This window comes from Talpa europaea, assembly GCF_964194135.1.
Source record: "Talpa europaea genome assembly, chromosome: 3".
In the NCBI taxonomy this organism is placed as follows: Eukaryota; Metazoa; Chordata; class Mammalia; order Eulipotyphla; family Talpidae; genus Talpa; species Talpa europaea.
In genome coordinates this window covers 51,724,138-51,745,839 of record NC_140069.1, presented here as the reverse complement: position 1 = coordinate 51,745,839, position 21,702 = coordinate 51,724,138, and the positions used below count along the sequence as shown (strand labels likewise).

The following is a 21,702-nucleotide window of genomic DNA, read 5'->3' as shown; positions in this document are numbered from 1 at the left end:
GGGAGCTTTAATTAAAATTACTGCCCTTTGCATCTTTCAAACCTCTGATAGTAGCACTAATCTCTGCAGCCCTTTATTTTTTTTATTTTTTTTTTAATTTATTTTATTTTATTTTTTATAGAGGCATGTTTTATTTATTTATTTATTTGTTTGTTTGTTTTGTTTATACAAGCACTGGGTACAGTCAGAAGCGCGGGAGGGTGAGAGAATTCACCAGAGCCAGAGCGGGGAGCAGAGCAGGCAGAAGGACCGAAGTACACTGCTGAGGGGAGCAGCGGGCGGCAGGAGAGGTCTGCGCGCCATGTGGGACCCTCCTCCGGTGGCCGGGGAGCAGCTGGGGATCGAACCGGCGCCTCAGAGGCCGCGGGCAGCTTCGCAACCCAGCGCTCAACCGCTGCGCCACCGGGGAGGCCCTCTCTGCAGCCCTTTAGAGAATTTCAGATGCGTGGTTTTCTTTTACCATGGGCAACCTGTTTAAACTCCAATTACAAGAAAATGCTTTCTTATTTTAATCCACAGTAGATTTTTACTCAGTGGATCTGCTTTTTATTTTTGCTATCAGAAGATTTGATTTTGATATAATTGTTATTTTGACTTACTTTGAGTCTGTAATTATTCAGTGTGCAGTGGGAACATCGAAAAACATTTTCGTAGTATAGCTGCTAACAGAGAATTTTTGCTTCTTTCTGATTATCATTTTAATTTTTCATTTGCTTTTTGCCCTAGTGGTTTGTATTGATCTCAGTGCTACAGAATGCTTGTCTACTCTTTTCTCCCACACCCAGTGTTGTTTGTAGTTCTGCCTCAGCCTAGAACTTGCTCTGTCTTACTAATAACACTTTTAATTATCTGGCTTTGATTACCAAGTAAAAAGACTGGAAAAATCAAAAGTTTTCATAAACCTATCACAAGAAAGCAAAACTTGACAATATATACCAGAATTTGTTGTCTATAGTCTTTCTATACACTGCCAGAGTTGTGGACCTGGTCTTGTGCAAAGGTGCTATAGTTAAAGACATCATATAAAATCATAAAATGTGAAAATTTCCCTTTAATGTGAATCAAAATTGCATACATGTTGTGAATATGAGAAACTATTCAAATTCACCTAATTTGTTGCTATGTATTATGTATGGATGGATAATATGTGCTTATAAACACATGTACGTGCACATACTTAGTGGCATTTAATATTTTTAAGGACTTAAGGGACCTCAAATATATTTGTAATTGAATTCTACAATAATGTACTTAAGGTTTATTATCTAATGTTTCATCTTCATTCGACCTATTTTTGAGGCCCTTCCTAATGTTCTGTTTTTTTTGTTTTACTTTCCATTTTTTATGAAGTTCATACTAATTTGACTTAAAAGTTATTTTTTGCCTTATTATGATGCCTAGATAGAGTTCCATTTCCTTTATATAAAGCAAGTGTTCCCACTATTTATTTTAAAAGAACTTACGTCTATCTCTAATAATATATTTTCTCTAATTTCGCCAACATAGCACACGATCGTAATGTTTAAACTTTTTGATTTGACTTTTTATTGATATACTCGATCATTAATAAATTAAGTGTGAGGGCAAAATAGACTACAATGGCAGCAACGCTGCAAAACAACCAACCTATATAAACGAACAAAGAAATCCTTTAAATTGATACTGTGAAGAGTCAGTAGCTACATAATGAAATAAAAAGTTGTGTGATTTTAATATTTAAATTTTAATTTTTTTCTGCATTCAGAAAGATTTCATTGGTATAGTTATTTTTCAGGTTGCTTTTCTGAAATAATTTTTTCTTCCCTAAAGTATATAATACTATTTATAGGTAATACATACCATTTTTATTGCTTATGTTTGTATCCCATTGATTTGGTAACCTTTTTATTTTTAATTTTATTAAATTTATTTATTTTCTTACATCATTGTTCATTTTTGTACAGTGTTTGATTTTTGCACTCAGGTATAGTCCCATAGTACTCCCACCACCATAGTATCCATGGTAACCTTTTTAAATAGAAATTATTGCAGTGATTAAAAGACTCATACTAATTTCTAAAATCATAAAAAATGATTTTAGAGTTGACTTTCTATGGTTTGAAGTAACATGAATGAAAGACTTGGAATTACTAATTTTTTAAGACAACCTTAGAAAAATTTTTATATTTGTATATACATAACACATTATATAACTAAGCAGTATTCTTAAGAAAAGAATATGTACATACATAAGAACTTAAACATGTACTTTTTTTCTTCTTCATAAATTTTATTTTAAAGCTTTTGTCACAATGAGAATTGTTTTGGGCTATTAGTTTTAATGTCTTGATATATATAAGTTATAATTTTTTTAACTATTTTGTTTCACCATTTTTCTATTGTTACTTTTAATCTGGTCTTCAAATTCTAATCTCAAACTTACTCTTCTGATTTTAACCTTTGAATTTTGTATTTACCATATTTTTTCAAGCTATGAATTTATCAGCCAACTCTTCATTCTTTAATCTTTACATTTTCCTAGCATTTACTAATAGTGTTTTTTATAAAATTTCTCTTTCAAGGTCATATGCAAACACAGAGCTCACCGTTTGCTCGGGGAAATATATTTAGTGAGCCTCCAACTGAACTTCAGATTAAACAGCAAGAATTATACAAAAATTTTCTTCGTTTTCAGGTGAAGTCCTTACTTGATCACAGTTTCAAATTTTTACAGTTGGAAAAATTTACACAGTATAAAGAATAGATTTTAAAATGTCATGCAACTGTATAAAATGTCTAATTTATAAATATGAAGCTTTATGTAGTACTAAAGTCATATTATTTCACTTAAATCTAAAAGGGAATAAGGGGATATAAGTTAGCTTGATTTTTTTTTTTAACTTTATGGAATCATTATTAATATTAAAATGTTGAAGTTGCTAAATTTTGAAAGATTTATTGAAATAATCACCCATTAAGCATAGGATGAATTTTTCTAGACGTTTATATGTTAGTAGAAAATTATTTTTTTTCCAAAAGTATTTGATGTCTTGACTCAGTAATATATAGATTGTAAATAAACATTAGATGTAATTACATCTTGCAATTATTTTCTCTATATATGTAAACAATTAACACTTAAAATAGTAGAGATGCCAGTGTTTATAAAGCATGCCTACTTACCGAACTCCATCCTTGTACTGAATGCTAGAGATGGAACCTGAGATGGAAGAAAGATTGCTCATAAGAGACTCAAAATTTCTTTTCTCCTTGCTTCTCCTCCCCTTCACGCTTATATCTGTATTCCTGGGTAGATTAATCCTATGGTCTGGTTAATCTTCTGTTTATTCTCATGTGTTACTCTTTTTTACTCAAAACCTAGTAATAAACTTTTCTACAGAAAAGTTATTTAAAATCATCAGTCTAACCCCTCCCTCTTAAGTTCCTCTTAAAAAGAGAGTCTACTCAAACATGTTATCTTTTTTTTGCTGGGGGGTGGGGGGAGTATAGCTTTATTTTTTTCTCAGATGTAATCTCCATAGAATTTCCTCCACCAATTCACCCGTGTACCATCACCACAGTCCTCTGTGCTCCTCCCTCCTCTCCCTCCCTCTGAATCCTCTCCCTCCCCCTCCCCTGCATGATGTCTCTGGTTTATAATTGTCTGTCTGTTTTTGTTTTGTATTGTTATTATTTTTTCCCCCTGATGTCTTACTTGATTCCCCTGCATTCCTCCTGTAAGTGAAACCATCTGATATTTTTCTTTTTTCTTCTGACTTATTTTACTGGGCATAATTCCTTCTAGCTCCATCCAAAACATGTCATCTTTTAATAATAATTATTGTGGACTCTTAAATTAGGCAGTGAACTAATGGCTATATTCTTAAAGGAAGCTTTTTCAGATATTAGTGTTTAGGATGTAATGCTGGAGGACTTAAAAGATTATAAACCAGAGCTATCTTACTACGGTAGTGGCAGTGGGAATGGGTGAAAAGACCTAAGGTCCTACCAAAATAATGGAGATAATAATCTTAGAGAGTGGACTCAAAAGGTGCCAAGAATATTGGCCACTCAAGTCAGGCAGCAGCAGATTGAAGATCATAGTTACTGAACCTGAGAAGGACCCTGTGGTATATTGCTTATAATAACATGAAAGAAGAAAAGGCATTCTAGAGAAGAGATCCTCACATAAAGAATGATTGAATGTTAAAATACTGGTTTCTAGTAAGGATATTTAGTCAGGATGTTTAGTTAGGCCAAGGAACTTTGGGATATAAAAGTAGCAATCACTATAGAATAATATAATTTACTGAGTACCTTCTATATAGGAGGGACTTTTTGTTTACATGGTTTCGCTTCAGTTCTTTGAGTATTCCTTTGGGATATAGACATTAATAACTCCTTTTACCAAATTAGAAAGTGGTAGGAGAAAGTTCCTTAAGGTTATACAGTCTGCAGCTATATGGTGGAATTTTATTCCTAGCTCTTGTCATTACATCATATAGCCTCCCTGATAAAGTATAGAAAGCTGGAAAATTTAGGAATGTATTTTACTTGCAAAAAATGGTATAAATTTGAACTCATGACAATGGGAAAAATTAAGTGATTTTTCTGACTTTTCAATGGTTTTAGAAAATAATCACTCGTCTTAATTCCTTAGATTGAGGAAAAGAAACAGAGAGAAGAAGCAGAGCGAGAGAGACTAAGAATTGCAGAAGAAAAGGAAGAAAAACGACTTGCAGAACAGAGGGCACGAATTCAACAAGAGTATGAAGAGGAACAGGAAAGAAAAAGGGAGAAGGAGGAGGAGGTGCATCTTCCCCCCCCCCCCATTCTATTTTCCACTTAGTGAAATAATTTGACTTGAAAAGATATATGTTGCTTACAAAGAAAGTATATTCGGAAAATATGAGGTTACTATCCATTCTTTGGATATTATTTTATTAAAGACAAAGAAAAAAGATAAATGTTTTTTAAACCAAAAAATAATTTACGTTGACTAAAGCATATTATAAAAGTTGCCTAATATTTCATTGTTTATCAGCTTGTTTATGTTCAGGAACACTGTATCTTCAATTTTATCTCTTTATATCAGACAAATAAGACAGCAGATTTTTTTTAATGGACTGTAGTCTATATATATGGAGCATACATCTTTCTTTTTATTTTAAAGCAAAGGCTAAAAAATGAAGAACTTATTCGGTTAGCTGAAGAGAGACGAAAAGAAGCAGAAAAAAAAAAGAAAGAAGAAGAAGAAAGACATAACTTACAACTGCAGCATTATTATGAAAGAGAAAATATGATTGGGGAAGAAACCAAAGTAAGTTTGACAGAAATGACAAGCCCATATTTTAACAACACCGTGGGAGTTATTGAGCTGTAGCATAACAGGGAAAGTAAAGGAGGTGCTTTTATTCACTTCCTCCTGTTTTACTGCACCATCAGATTGAAGGGTGCTCAAGTTCCTATATGCTTTTTACCTAGTTAGTGTAATGGGCTTACTTTACCTTAGCTTTATGTGAGTGTCTTCTCCATGGTGTATGAACCAGCCCCAGTAAAACATTCATGATAAGGACAGAAATTGTGAATTTTTGGAAACTTTTCTAACAGTTTGTTAAAGTAAATTTATGTTTTTTGAATCTACTGATAAGTTGTGCTTGAATTTTTAAATTTATTTTTACTTTCAAACTAATTTATTTCTGATTTCTTTTTATTATTATTTTTATTTTCTAACATCATTGTTCATTTTTGTGCAATGTCTGATTTCTCTCCTCAGGTGTAGTCCCCATAGTTCTCTCCTACCACATAGCACCCGTGAACCATTATCATATTCCCTTGTGCTCTTCCCTCACCTCAATTTTATTTAAAAGATTTATTTATGCATACAAGAACTGGGGTACAGGCCAGATGTGTCGGGAGTGAGAGGATTCACCAGAGACAGTGGGGAACAGAACAGGCAGATTGACTGAAATACACTGCTGAGGGGAGCAGTGGGTGAGTCAGGAGTGGTCTTCTGCGCCATATGGGTAGCTACCTGGCCAGGGGTCGAACTCATGCTTCAGGCTGCTAATAGCTTCATAGGTTGCGTCTTAACCCCTTGCACCACCAGGGAGGACCCCCTCCCCTCATTTGACCCTTCTTTCTCCCCCAACCGTGCTGTATACCTCAAATCTATGATCAGCTTGCAAAATTAAATAGCTGGTAATAAACCTAACAAAGGAGGTGAAAGACCTATACAAGGGAAGTTACCACAAATACTGTTAAAACAAATAGAGGAGGACACAGAAGATGGGCTTGAATTTTGTAATACTTTAAAAATTCTTTTCATTTATTTACATAATTCATTCCTAACTCTATTTTACACACTTTTCTATGATGGATTGAAAATTTAAAAAGTAACTGGTGGCTCAGTATAGACTGATTTGAAGTCCACATTTCTGAGATAGAGGGGGATGTTCATGGTTAGGTGCATGTTTCAAAGATATTAGAGATTTTCTCTCTTGAAAACAAATTGGCCCTTTGCTCATATTTCAAAGGTACATTAAAAAATTTTTCTATGCATAAGTATCATTTGAGACTTATTAAAAGTGCAAGTTACTGGGTTTCATTTACAAAGTGTCTGATTTATTAAGTCTGAGGGCAGTCCAGGAATCTGCATTTTATTCTGGATAGGGATTTGGATGCAGTTGACATTTGAACCACATTCATATATGTGTGTGTATGTGTGTGTGCATCTGTATATATTTATACATATGTGTTTTTTTGTACTTTTATCTGTGTGTGTGTGTATGTGTGTATATTTTTAATTTTTCTCTTTTTTTTTTAGCGTGTGAGACAGCCATCTCCTGTAGTTCCTGCTCTTCAGAACAAAATTGCAAGCAAACTCCAAAGACCTCCTTCAGTTGACAGCATTATAAGTTCCTTTATTCAAGTATATTCTTTTATTCAGTGTATTCCTTTATTCAAATGTCCTTTTTCTTTTGATTTGTTAAACCTTTACTCAGTTATTTTGGTTTGGGGGAATTGAGTAAGATTTTCTTATTCGTCATTCTTAGCTTTATTAAATTATTTCAAATCTGAAACTTAGATAATGTCTAAATTAGTTTGTTGCTTCTGTTGTAACTGATAGTACTTGGTACTATCAGTTTAAATTTTCTTGACAAAACTTAATTTTGAGATTTTTTGCCAGGCCCCTCAAGGTGGCCTCTTTTAACTGTAGATATGCTAGTAAAGTCCCCTATTCTTTAGACCAATCTACAACCAAAAAAAGAGCCAAGAAAATGGTCCAAAAGCATTGATTCTTGCATTGACTCTGGAAGAATAAGTAAAAATTTGCAATAAAGAGAAGAAAGGTGAAAGAGGAGTTCTTTAACTTACACAGAAATTACAGAGGGAGGTGTAAGCTGCATGGCACACATGGAGAATGCGTTGTGTTTTGGTGTAACCCATTATTGCTTGATGAAGGTGACAGAGGAGATGTAGGTCAGAACTTCAGTACAGTGTTGTATAGGGTGCTAAGAGGTCTGACTTCATTCTATAGGCTAGTGGATACCTAACAAAATATGTTTAAGAGACACAAATAGTGGTATTTATTGATTGTGTATTTGTTGGGTAGGAGTTAGTGACAAGTGTCTGGTGAGAGTTACAAAGACTAGGTGTTTGAAAATGTAGGTTGTGCTTGAAGAAGCACAACCTGTTGATTGATTTATAATTTTGGGAGCCATTAACATTGGTGTTTATCAAAGTAGTACAGTTGTCTAGAATGAGTTTGGGGAAAATAATGAGGGCTGAGATTGGAACACTTGAAGATTACTAAATTTAAGAATCATAAAATAGACATAGAGGCAGAGAAAGTGACAGTACTAATATTATTGATTGCTGGTGGCCAGTGAAATAACTGAAGAATACCCATTGATTGTATTACTTGAGGATCACTTTGTGACAGTGAGAAAAGTGTGAGAGGAAAGATGGGCCACAGAAGCAATGGCAGTAGCTGTGGGGTGAGAAGTGAATGGCAATAAGGAGGTGTAGACACCGAAAGTACCACATTAGCTATTCTTTAAAGAAGCTTGGTTGACTGTGAAGAAAAGGAGAAAGAATGGATGATAGTGTGTGATAAAAGGATAGGTAAGATTTTTATTTTTTTTTTTAAAGAAAAGATTTTTAAGCAAAGCTGAGAGAAGGGTGCTTGAAGAGAGAAAGCAGTAGAAGAAAAGGAATAAATTGTTGGAATAGGTTGGAATCACTTATGGTACAGCATGCAAGTGAAGGGATTACTTTGGGATAGGACAAGATTCTTCCATTTACAATTGGGTGGAAAAATAGATACAGGTAAGTTTATATATAACATAGTGTGGAGTTTGATTTCTTTCCCATGTAGTTGCTTCAAATATTTACCCTTTTTCAACCTTCTAAGTTGATAGACATACTCATCATATTTTTGTCATGATTGTTAAACAGGAAAGTTCCCTATCTAGGGCACAGTCTCCTCCAGTACCTGCCAGGAAAAATCAGCTCCGTGCAGAAGGTAGAGTAAACTTACTATCTTTCTTGTAATATTTCTCTTTGTAATATTTTATTTTGAAATAATTAAAGAATCACAAAATGTTGCAAAAACAGTATAGCGAGTGCCTGCTTAGCCTTCCCTCAGTTTCTCTCATTGGTAACATCTTACAACCAGGAAATTGACGTTGATACAGTCTGTTAACCTTGCTCAGGTTTCACCAGTTTTTGCATATACTCATTTGTGTGTTTGTGTATGTGTGTAGTTCTGTGCATTTTAAATCATATATGATTTTTGTAACCTCTAAATAATCAAGGAACATAATTGTTCCCTCACCACAAAGAATGTGTTGTGCTGCTCTTTTACAGTTGTATTTATTACCTCCTGCCCCCAAGAATATTTCTCAACTTTTGAAATTCCTGTATTATCACAATATGTTTGAGTTTGATATTCATAAATATGATCTGTAGATAAAACATTAAAAAATAATCTTTCATTAAGTTGATTCTAAGCATTTTAGCTTTATGTTAGGTTATGCTTTAATGTTTATTCATTTGTTCTTATGTCTGTCTTTTTTTACTTATCAATGGATATTTGCAGAAGAGAAAAAAAATGTAATTATGGAATTGTCAGAAATGAGAAAACAACTTCGTAGTGAAGAGCGGCGTCTACAAGGGCGGTTGCTACACATGGACAGTGATGATGAAATTCATATAAGGCAAGTTTTGAATTGCATTTTTTGTTTCTACCTGAATTCTTTTTGGTCAGGATAAAGACTCCTGTGTCAGTCAGACCTGTCCAGTAACTCAAAAGTTTTGGAATAGGATTAATTTATATTAGAATAGATAGCTTGTCTGTTAAAAAAGGTTTTAGCAGATTGTTGGTGAAATTGTAATGACCAGAATAGTCTTTTCCCCCAAAAGAAATCTAGCTAAATAATTAAATTTTAGTGTAGGGACTCAATGTAGCTAATCCACAATAGTCTATTTGTATTTATAGTATATGGTAGCTTTTCTTTGATTTTTCTCCCTGATCTCCTACCACCCACCTTTTTTTTTTTGTAAAACAGCCCTTTCTTTAACCAATGTTTTTTGATTCATATTTATTCTTATGTTTATAAAATTGCCTTCATAAGAACTTATCCACAATTGTTGAACATATTCACTGTGAAAATATTGGGTATTTAATGAATATTTAATCTGACATGAAATATTTAAGTTGATCATTTTATTTTCCTTTTGTACTGCCAATAATTTATTTATGGAATTGATGATGATGGTAGTGGTGACAGAGGGATTAAGAGAGGGAGGTAGGGAGAAAAAGAAAAGGAGTACTTTCTTGAAGAAAAAAGAAAAATACTGTCCCTAGTCATGAAATGTTTAATAGGATTAGACTTAGTGAAAAATAGTAATTGGGAGCAGGACATTCTTCAAGCTGTCTTTAGGATAGATTGTCTCTCTACAGAAATCAATGGATGGAAAATAATTCACTTATTTGAGACCTTAAATACACAAGAAAAAAGGATAAGAAATTGTTTTTTAAGCTACTTAAGTGATAAAGAAAGCCAAGAAAGGAGATTGTTGAAACAAAACAAAGTGAGAGACTACGCAGTTCTAAAAAAAAAATCTCCTTCCTTTCTTTTTTAGTCTTCTGTAAAATCAGGTGTAGAAATTTAGTCCTTAGGGGAAAAAGCTATAGGAATGAAAAAATTCAGAGTTGGAATAATGACATGATCTCATTTTAAGACAATTTTGCACTTCAATAATGTATTGTTTCTCTAAGTACTTACTTTCCAGCAAAATAACTTACAACTACCAAAAATTTCTGATCCTTCTTTTGCCAGAAGACTTGTAAGTTTTCTAAAGCAGTATTCTTCAAAATTTTAGTAGGTTTTAAAATTAATGTAGTGGGTAACTGCTATACTTTCTTTAAAGTGTTCTTTTTTTTTTTTAAGAAAAAAGTAGTTTTATTTTGTCATAATTTAAATTATAGAAAAGTTATCTAGTACAGTTTCCATAGAGTACATAGTACAGAATTCTCTCACCCTGTTTTCTCTAATGTTACCATCTTTAACAGGGTCAGTCACAAATAAGAGGCTGACATCGGAATGTTAATACTAAATTCCATACTTTTTGATTTCTCCAGGTTTTCTAATAGTTTCTTTTTTCTGTTTCTGGATCTAGTCAATACAAATGATCAGGTTACTGCGTTGCATTTAATTGTCATGACTCCTAGTTTCCTCTGGTCTGGGAAAGTTTCTCAGTCTTTCCTTCTTTTTCTTGATTGTGACAGTCTAGAGGAATATTGTCCAGATATCTTTTAGAATGTTCCCTAACCTGGGTTTTTCTGGTGTTTTCTTAAGATTAGAAAGGAGTTAAGGTTTTGGAAAAACTAGCACAGTTGTGCCCTTCTAATCACATCGTATTATCTCTGAACAAGGGAGTGGGGTCTGAAGCCTTTCAACCTTCAGTAACACAGGTGGATAAGCTGGAGTGAACCAGCCACTGTACACTGATCCACCCTCAGGACGAGGGAGTTCCTGCTCACAAGCTGGAAAAGGGCTCTTGAGATCCTCTGGTCAAGATTAAAAAGAGGACTCTTTTTTTTTTACACACTGGTGAGGTCAGGCAAGGAGTTAGTTTTTCTTGATTAGCAAAAGAGCAAGACAGACTCCCCAAAGTGCTGGAGCTACGGACCTATATAGGCTTTTTATTTTATTTTAGTTTTTAAGATTTATCTATTTATGCATACAAGAGCTGGGGGGTACAGGCCGGAGGTGCAGAGGGGTGAGAGGATTCACGTGAGACAGAGTGGGGAACAGAATAGGCAGATCGACTGAGGTACACTGCTGAGGGGAGCAGCGGGTGAGTCAGGAGAGGTCTGCTGCAACGTGTGGGTTGCTCCCTGGCCAGCTGGGGATCGAACTTGTGCTGCAGAGGCTGTGGATTGCTTCACTGTGCTGTGCTTAACCCCTTGCGCTACCAGGAAGGCCCTATATTGGCTTTTTAAATGGGGTTTGAAAACAGGGGAAATAAACTTCATTGATTGAGAAAACAGGAAGAGTGGACTTGTGTAAAGTTGATTTGTTGTTGCTATTTGTGGACACCAGTCAGCTACAGCTCCATAGTTATAAAGGGCTTGTTACTGTCATGGAGGCTGTCTGCACATAGCTCCGGTTTGAACAGGGTCTATAATTCCCCTTTACCCATAGCAACCAACTTAATAAGCTATGGAAAGATAGCTCAGGAATGGAAAAAATTAGTTAAAAAAAAAAACCAATGGGCCAAAAAAGTTTATTGCAGCAGGTAGTCTCATCAGGTTTTTAGCCTCTTGTTTCCATACCCATGGAAAAACAAAATTTTGTCTTTTGTCCTGTCCTGTCCTCTTAATGTCCCGGGATTCTTTCTATCTCAGTATCAGGAGGTATATAATAACAACATTACATCATGGGGATGGGAACCTCTATCATTTGGTTAAAGTAGAATTTTTCAGGTTTCTCCTCTACAGAGTTACTGTTCTTTGGGCAGGAATCATTAAGTCTAGCATACTTGGGCGAGCAAGGAGGTGATGGAATTAGGTCCATCTCTTGGGGAGGGATTATCTACATAAATTATTTAGAATTCTTTTATAAGAGAGATTTGTCCCTTTCAGTGATTTATTCAACAATTTATTACTGTCTCTGTTGTCTCATGTATTTATTTTGTACTTTGGGTTATAATCCTGTAATACATTATTTTACTGCTCAAAGTTTTTGCAACTTTGACCATTGGGAGCTCTTTCATGTTGGCTCCTGTGTCTGACATGTCACTATCCTTTTGTTATTTTAAGCACTTTCTTTCTGGTACTACAAGATGCTTCAGGATCATCTTACATTTCCCCTTCCCCAGCCCTAGAATCAGACATTCCACCAAGGAGTCCTGGTTCCTCTTGGGAGTGGTATTTAGCAACCAAACCCTGGGTGCTGGGTATGCCTGTTGCTATTGGGGATCATTGCTTCTAGCCCCTCTTAATGGACAGTTAGTTTAAGTATGTACACCATCTATATTTTTCAGTGTTTATGTCAATTTGTATGTATATTAAGTTAGTACTGATGTCTCTGACTCTAATCCAGTTATGTGGTAGAATTTTAATGTAGCATGCCTTATATTCTTTAGATTTTTTTGTTGGTGTTCTCTAAGCATGTTCTGGCTAAGTAAACAAGTGAGGAAAGCTCAGGATATAAACTAGCTAGATAATGAAATGTTAGTGCAAGGTTGTAATTTTTAATGAATAATTTTTCTATAGTAGGTCAGCTATTTCTGAGTAATTGAGAGGCTAGTATAGTTTTTCTGTATTTAATTTTATTATAAATACCTTAACTATTGTGCTTTCCATATTCTAAACATATGTATAAATTCAGCATAGTGGATTATTAACGTTTTATTTATTTTCATTCATAAATTGAAGACTGCTTTTTTTGGCAAGTCATATTAAATTTAAGAAAAAACTCAGGTGTTTCAGTTTTCTAATTTGCAAATGGTATATAATAATTTCTACCCCATGAGAACCTGGTGAATAATAAATTATGTATTTAAAAGTACCTTGCAAATGCTGTATTCTAACTTAAGTTTAAGTAATATACGTTAGAATTACTATTATTTAGGAAGAATTGCTTAGATATATTTACTTTGTTATGATTTTAAATATGTATCATGATTAGAAACTTCTCAGAGTTGTTTTTTTTTTTTTTTTAAGATTTATTTATTTATACAAGAACTGGGGTATGGGCCAGAGGCACAGGAGGGTGAGAGAATTCACCAGAGACAGAGCGGGGAGCGGAACAGGCAGATGGACCAAAAGCATTGCTGAGGAGAGCAGTGGGCAGGACAGGAGAGGTCTGCCATGCCATGTGGGTATCTCCCCAGCCGGCTAGAAATCGAACTCATGCTGCAGAGGCTGTGGACAGCTTCATGGCACTGCGCTCAACCCGTTGTGCAGCTGGGGAGGCCCAGAGTTGGTTCTTTAATCAACATTATAAATATTTTCACCAAAAAATTTTATTCATTCTCACCACATTCTTTTTTTTTTTTAATTTTTTTTAAATAATAAATTTTATTTTTATATTCCCCCATACAATTGCAAATGCCCCATTCTGACCCCAATCCCTCCCCTCCCGGCCCCCACCCCCCAAAATGTGTCTCTGGTTCATAGTTTTTTGTTGATTTTGATTTTCACTTTCTTATATTCATTTTCCTGGTCCCTTATTTAAGTTTTCTAGATTCCTGCTATGAGTGAGACCATCCGGTATTTTTCTTTTTCTTTTTGGCTTATTTCGCTGAGCATGATCCCTTCCAGCGCCATCCATGTTGCTGCAAATTGCATGTGTTTATCTTTTTTGAATGCTGAGTAATATTCCATGGTATATATGTACCACATCTTCTTGATTCAGTCATCTATTTTTGGGATTTGGGCTGTTTCCAAAGCTTAGCTATTGTAAATAGTGCTGCTATAAACATAGGGGTGCAGGTGCTCTTTGGAATTGATGTTTCTGTGTCCTTTGGGTAAATACCTAGGAGTGGAATTGCTGGATCATATGGCAGCTCTATGTTTAGTAGGTCCAGAAATCTCCACACAGCTCTCCATCGTGGTTGGACCAGTTTGCACTCCCACCAACAGTGTAAAAGAGTTCCTTTTTCTCCACAACCTGGCCAACATTTGTTGTTGCTAGTTTTTTTAATATGTGCCATTCTCACTGGTGTAAGATGGTATCTCATGGTAGTTTTGATTTGCATTTCCCTGATTACAAGTGATGTTGAACATTTTTTCATATGCCTGTTGGCCATTTGCATTTCCTCTTCAGAGAAGTTTCTTTTTAGCTCTTCTGCCCATTTTTTGACTGGGTTATTTTCTTTGTTGTTGCTGAGTCTCATCAGCTCTTTGCAGATTTTTGTGATCAGTCCTTTATCATTAGTGTTGTGTGCAAAAATGTTCTCCCAGTTGGTGGGGTTTCTCTTTGTTTTTGTTATTGTCTCTTTTGCTGTGCAGAAGCTCTTTAATTTGATGTAGTCCCAGCTGTTTATCTTTGCCTTCACTATCACTGCTTTGGGTGATGTGTCTGTAAAGATGTCTTTGATATGCAAATCACGTAGTGTTTCTCCTATATTTCCTTCTATGTATTTTATGGTTTCAGGTCTTATGTCTAGTTCTTTAATCCATTTTGAGTTGATTTTTGTCTCACCACATTCTTAAGTTTCTGTTATGTACTAGGCACAAAACAAACATGCATCGGTTCACATGCAAAGATCTAATTAATTCATAACTTAGCAACCTATTTAATTACTACTGTTAATGGAGTCCAATTTAATGGCCTCTTAGAAGCCTTTTTAGTGTTTGTTTTGTTATTTTAGTGACTTTATAGTACCTATTGTCCTGAGTGGTTCACAGTTTGAGTTCTATGTCACCCTTGATAAGGTAATTCTGTGGCCCTGGTGAATCCTTTCCCCAGCAATGAAACTCCAAGAGAACAGGGCATAGATCCCATAGTCCTGTTGGGGTCCCAGCTATTCCTGTTTGGATGCTTCCGCAAGATCTAGTGAATAATGAAGAGAGTAGTCTGGACAACTCTTTTATACCTGTGACTTAGGGCTACATTGTCAATAATAGAGGGGAGCAGTGAAAGGTAACTTGGTTTTATTTTCTTTTCAGGGTTAGAGCTACCACTCTTCATCCCTTTTTTCTCTTGTTATTCCTTTAAAACCCTAGCAGAACACTACCTTACTAAGCAATCTGCCTAGTATGTAAATGTCCTAGGTACCCCAGAAATATAGCATTAATTTATTAATTAGCTATTAATTAGCTAAGCAATCTGCCTAGTATGTAAATGTCCTAGGTACCCCAGAAATATAGCATTAATTTATTAATTATATATATAGCATTAATTTATTAATTAGCTATCGAGTTTCTTTAAAAGGAACATTGTAAGTTAGTGTTGGGGACTGTAGATAATACCCATTGTATTGGGCAGCATATTAATACTATATATTGCTTTATAATTTCTAATTTAGGCTGAGGGGAAGACAACATTTATTGAGTACCTAATTTCATGTCAGGTACTATGCTTGGTATGTATGTAATCTCACTTAATTTTCATGCTCAAAACAAGACTAAAAGGAATAGACATTTTCTACTTCTTATAGATAATGAAATCCAGGTCAAACTGCTAAATTAGCAAAGCTGATCTTTGAATCTTGGTTTATCTCATCCCAAGGAGTATGATCTTTCTATTACTTGAACAATTTTAAGGTAAAATTCAACCATTCTACTCTTCTAATAAGGCAATTTGAGCATTTTGTATGATTACAATGACCTTATAAGTGTCTTATTTTTTATATATGGAATAAAAATAACAGAATAAATTTTTTAACACTCTTGTGAAAGATACCAAGGAGTTAGATGTAAACTCAAATTTTCTTTTTTAAAAATATTTATTTATTTATGCATACAAGAACTAGGGTACAGGCCAGAGGTGCAGGGGGTGAGAGGATTCCCCAGAGACAGAATGAGGAGCAGAACAGGTGGATTTATTGAAATACACTGCTGAGGGGAGCAATGGGCCAGTTAGGAGAGGTCTGCTGCGTCATGTGGGTAGCTCCCTGGCAGGGGATTGAACTCGAGTGGCTGCAGATAGCTTCATAGGTTGCCAGCATCTTAACCCCTTGCGCCACCAGGGAGGCCCCTTTTTCTTATAAGACACATTTACCATAATTTGTCATCTATCTATAGGAAAAGAGAAAGGAATCCCATGGATATATTTGACATGGCTAGACATCGGTTACAAGCCCCTGTCAGAAGACAATCACCTAAGGGCTTAGACCCTATTACTTTTCAGAATATTCATGACTTTAATGAGCTGAAGGATAGAGGTAAGTAGAATGCTATTTTAAAGCTACAATAAGAGTGTTTTATCTATATTTAAATATCTTTAAAGACATTTGCTTCCTTTTTCTAATGTAAAAATTTGTATTTATCTTAAGTGATGATGCATGAAACTTTTGTATACTTTAGCTCTTCTATTTACCAATCTGGTAAATGAAGCCTTAGTTTTACTATTTTCTTTTGGGTAGCATGTTATTTTTAAAGAGAGCTAATTAGATTATATAGAATGCTGTGGCATTTAAAGAATGAACAGAGGAAAAAAGTTTAGGACAGAGATTGGGAAGGAAAAATCAGAGTGATTAGAGGAAAAATAGGAGAATATGGGCTGAGAAGAGTGTACTGAGAAGAAGGGAATCCTGTAAGGGGGTAAGTGTTAGTTGGCGTAGAGGTCCTAGGTGGCCTCAGCTAGGATTTTTTAGGTGGTGACTTCAACTCAGTCAGCATGAGAAGTCAATTAACTTGAAATGAAGATTGAATAGGAGGCAGAATATCAGAGGCAATAAACATAAGATAATCTTTGGAAGACAATCCTTAGCTTGGATAGGAAGGAAAGGAGTTGTGGAGCTCAAGGAACTTGTTAGGATGCTAATGTGAAAACCTCTCACAGGAGGAAGAGGTTTAAGATATAAGAGAGGGAGGCAGGGAATGACTGTAGAAGAGAGTAGGGTTCCCGAATAGGGAGGAGGAAATAGATCTGAAGCAAAAGAGTAGAGATGATTTGATGTAATCACTTAGGAAGAATAGGAAAGAAGGCTTATGAGGGAAATAGGATTGCCAAGGTACATAGAGTCCTGGGGGACTAAAAATGTGTAGAGGGAATTAAATATGTGTTACATATAATTTTTTTAAAAAGGAGCATTCAGGGCCTCCTCTGGTGACACAGTGGTTGAGCTCCGGGCTGTGAAGCTGCCCGCAGCCTCTGCAGTGCTGGTTCGATCCCCAGCTGCTGGCAAGGGTCCCACATGGCACGACAGACCTCTCCTGCCACGCCCCTGCTCCCCTCAGCAGTGTACTTTGGTTCTTCTGCCTGTTCTGTTCCCCACTCTGGCTCTGGTGAATTCTCTCAAACCTCCTGCACTTCTGACTGTACCCGTGCTTGTATAAAAATAAATAAATAAATCTTTTTTTTAAAAAAAAAAAAGCATTCAGCAGCAGTAGAGGAGGCAGATGTTGGATATGTGGTCATATGACATAACCAGATAAACTAAAATTTGGACTTCTCTTCTTTTTCAAGGTATTATCTATTTTAGAAAGTTTTTAAAAATACAGAACAATAGAAAAAAAAATCACTTTAACCAAACTGCCTAAATATAAATACTGATATTTTGGATGTTTTCTAAGCCTTCTTTCTGAAAAAAGTAAAATAATTATGTTATTTAATTTTCTTTTGTTTTTTTTTTTATCACTTAGACAAGTGTTATATGACATATACCATAGTTATTTTTTTTGTTATTTATGCTATTTTTTATATATATTTAGGATCACTCTGTTAAATTTTATCCCAGCAGCACACTTAGTAAATAGATCAAAGGGAATAATATTTTCAAGGCTTTTCACATGAATGAACTACATTTTTGTTCTCTAGATTTTAAAAATTAGTTTTAACATCTTCATTCTAATCAGTTGATGTTCTTGAATTTGTGGCATGGGTAAATTTTTAGACAGTCATTTACTCTAGTAATTACAGTTTGGCCAGTCTGCATTTATCTTGTTTCTTTGTATGATAACATGCAAGAGTTAAAATAGTAATTGCTGGGCCTCCCCAGTGGCACAGCGGTTGAGCGCTGGGTTGTGAAGCTGCCCGCAGCCTCTGCAGCGCTGGTTCGATCCCCGGCTGCTCCCCGGCCACCAGAGGGGGGTCCCGCATGGCGCGCAGACCTCTCCTGCCACCCGCTGCTCCCCTCAGCAGTGTACTTCGGTCCTTCTGCCTGCTCTGCTCCCCGCTCTGGCTCTGGTGAATTCTCTCACCCTCCTGCGCTTCTGACTGTACCCAGTGCATGTATAAATAAATAAATAAATAAATAAAATATAAATAAATAAATCTTAAAAAAATAAAATAGTAATTGCTGATATCATCATGTTTTCATTTTCATGTGTGTGTGAAGAACTGGGGTGTAGGCCAGATGTAGTGGGAGAGGGTGAGAGGATTCACAGAGACAGAGTAGGGAACAGAACAGGCAGATTTCCTGAAAAACACTGCTAAGGGGAACAGTGGGAGAGACGAGAGGTGTGCTGTGCCATATGTGGGTTAGCTCTCTGGCTAGGAATCGAACTCAAGTCATAGCAGTGATCCCTGAGACTTGACCCCTAGGTCACCTGGAAGGTCCTGTATTTTCACTTTTCCATTGTATTTTAGGGATAAGCTGTGATTATAGTATATCATAGCTTCCTGAGTTGTAGACTTGTGATTAACCAACTGGATATAACTGTAGATATTGGTCTTGCTGCATTTTTCTACATATCGTCTCAGGAGAGGAGGACAGGTGGGATCAACAGTGCATTTATCTGCTGCTTGTCTGGGGACTTCCTTATAATGTTGATTCACTTTTGAAAAGGCATTTATTTAAAAAATATTGATTTTATGTTCTTTAGTTTTTATAGTGACTTTGAAGTCCTTTAGTGGTATTCCATTATTTATATATATGTTCCTTGATTTTGTAATTTGATCATTTGTACTTATATTGAAGTTTTATAAAATCTCACTAAGATGTAGCTTAGTTAAGTGCATGTAACTTTTTTTTGGCATCAGATTCAGAAACACGAATTGATTTAAAATTTATGTACCCTGATCCTCCAAGAGATCATCACACCTTAGAGATTCAGCAGCAGGCTCTCCTAAGAGAGCAGCAGAAGAGACTAAATAGAATAAAAATGCAAGATGGTGCTGAAGGTAAGAAAGTATAATTACTATTTCAGGTAGTATCAATGGTTTGGTTTTTTTTTGTTACCTTTCTTCAACTTCTGTATTGATTTCAATCTGAGTATTTTTTTTTAAAGATTTATTTATTTATGCATACAAGAACTGGGGCACAGGCCAGAGGTATGGTGGGTGAGAGGACTCCCCAGAGACAGAGTAGACTCCCCAGAACAGGCCGACTGACTGAAATACACTGCTGAGGGAAACAGCAGGCAAGTCAGGGGAGGTCTGCTGTACCATGTGGGTCACCTCCCTGGCCGGGGATCAAACGTGTGCTGCAGTGGCTGTGAACAGCTTCCTAGTGCTGTGCTTATTAATCCCTTGTGCCACCAGGGAAACCCCTGAAAATATTTTTGTAAAATCAGCAAATACTTACTGAGTTCCTAATATGGGCCTAGGAGACATGGTGATGAATGAAATACACTACTGCTCTCCAGAAGCTTATGTTCTATTGGAGAAGCTAGAGGTTAAATAAGTATAAATATGATGAATACTGCAAAGGAAGAAACCTAGAGTTGTGTGGGAGTGTGTTACTGAGGATGGAGTGGGTGGGTCACCTAGCTAGAGGCATTGGTGGACCCTTATGATTTGAACTGCATGACCTTCACATGTATTTCACCAGCTTTGCCAACCTTTGGGCCACTAAGGGTGGCCATGGAGAATGAGTTATTGAATAGAAGCTATTGTTGCCAACCTATTTATTCCCAAAGGTAGCATTTAAAAGGACAAAATGCACTATATAGAGGAACACTGAGGAAGATGGAGGAAGAATTTAATAGGGACCTTTAGGATACCTGTCTAAAATCTTTGCCTCTGGAACCAGATTTTTGTAATTTAGCTTCTTTCAGTTCCATTGAGGGACCCTCTGTAACTCTACTCATCAAACTTTTTATACAGATTGTAGAAATATAAGAGAATATGGTGAAGAATCCTGCATATGTTTTCTTTTTTTGTAGACATCAATTTTAAATTTGCATGGGTTTTACTTTTTATATTAATGTGAATGGGAAAATTTTACACAATTGGAATGGATACTGGGTTATATTTATTAATAAGCAAATAGTATTTTAAAAACATTTTGAAATATGATAGTTGAACAGTAATTTCTAATAGAGATAGCTACAAAAGAGATTCTAACATTTATTTTTAGTTTTTAAACATTTTATAACCTTTTGCTTTTGTTTTTGTTGTCCATTGACTACAGTTGACTTGGATGCTGTACCAAGTGCCAAAGTACGAAATCACAGAATGGTAAGAAACCAGTTATACCTTTTTAAATCAGTTTTGAGGGGCATAGAAAGTATTAGGAATATAATAAGTGAGTAATCCAATTTTGAATTCTTCAGGAACACCGAATTAAGAAAGAATTTAAATCTTATCAGTATGGTGTGTAGCTAGAGGTATAGTCATACATTCATATATTAGTAGAGAAATATATTGTAATGGCTCAGAACTCCACTCTGGAGCTAGTCCAAGTTAGTCTGTTTTTATCTGTGTGACTTTAGGCAAATTATTGAATCTGTATCTCAGCTTCCCTTCCTCCTTTGTAAAGTAAGAAAATAGTACATACCTCTGAGGGTGACTGTAAAGATAACTTAATTAGTATTTAAAAGGCATTTAGTTACAAGCCTAGAAAGTAATAATTTTCACCTAAATGTTTGAGCATGGAGGCCTTACCAAATAGTTAACCTTAGTGTAAGGATATCAGAGAGGTGGCTATGTGAAATATTGGGGAATACATCTGGAGCAAGAATTCCAGGCAGAGGCTCTGGGCAGGAATAGTCCTGATGCATGGAAGGAGCTTGGAGAAGACCAGGGAAGCTGGAGAGTCATGAGCAAGGGTGAGAAAGGGAGCAAATGAGGTAGAGAGGTGAGTCTAGACAAGAACTTCAGAAGCCATGATAGGGTTATGTCTTTGTGAATATGAGAAGCTTCCAGAGTTTCTGAGCAGAGGAGTGACATGAGTTGGTCCATGTCTCAATATGGTCACTAACTGCTATTCATTAGGAATAGACTGGTGAGTCGGCTACTGCTATAATCTAGGTAAGGTGACTTAAACTGATGTGGGAGCAATGGAATTGTTGGATTTACTTTGAAAGGGGACCTGATAGGATTTTTGGCCTATTGGATGTGGGGTGGAATATGACAGAAGTCAAAGCTGAACTTCAAGGTTTTAGGTTAGAATTTGCAGTTTATGGAGGTACAGAAGCAGAGGTAACAAATTTAGGTGTGAGGGAGATTAGGAATTCAGTTTTAGACATGGCAAGTTTGAGATGCCTGTTAGACAATTGGTAAGTAGACAGACAAGAGAGAATTTAGGGGAAAAGATTGAGTTTGGAAATAAATACAATACCCCATTTTCAGGTTATGATAGTGTACTGCTGAGGTG

At 35.7% G+C, this 21,702-nt stretch overlaps 1 protein-coding gene across 1 annotated transcript in view; it reads left to right on the top strand.

Moving 5' to 3' along the window:
• CSPP1 (centrosome and spindle pole associated protein 1) overlaps positions 1-21,702 on the top strand; it is a gene marked incomplete at its 3' end in the record, with an annotated part of 93,727 nt that overhangs the window by 63,802 nt on the left and 8,223 nt on the right. Inside the window, 9 exon segments of the mRNA XM_084229470.1 lie at positions 2,562-2,674; positions 4,640-4,789; positions 5,153-5,299; positions 6,806-6,910; positions 8,440-8,506; positions 9,083-9,200; positions 16,244-16,383; positions 19,146-19,286; positions 20,518-20,564. Of these exon segments, the coding sequence (XP_084085596.1) occupies positions 2,562-2,674; positions 4,640-4,789; positions 5,153-5,299; positions 6,806-6,910; positions 8,440-8,506; positions 9,083-9,200; positions 16,244-16,383; positions 19,146-19,286; positions 20,518-20,564 (1,028 nt within the window).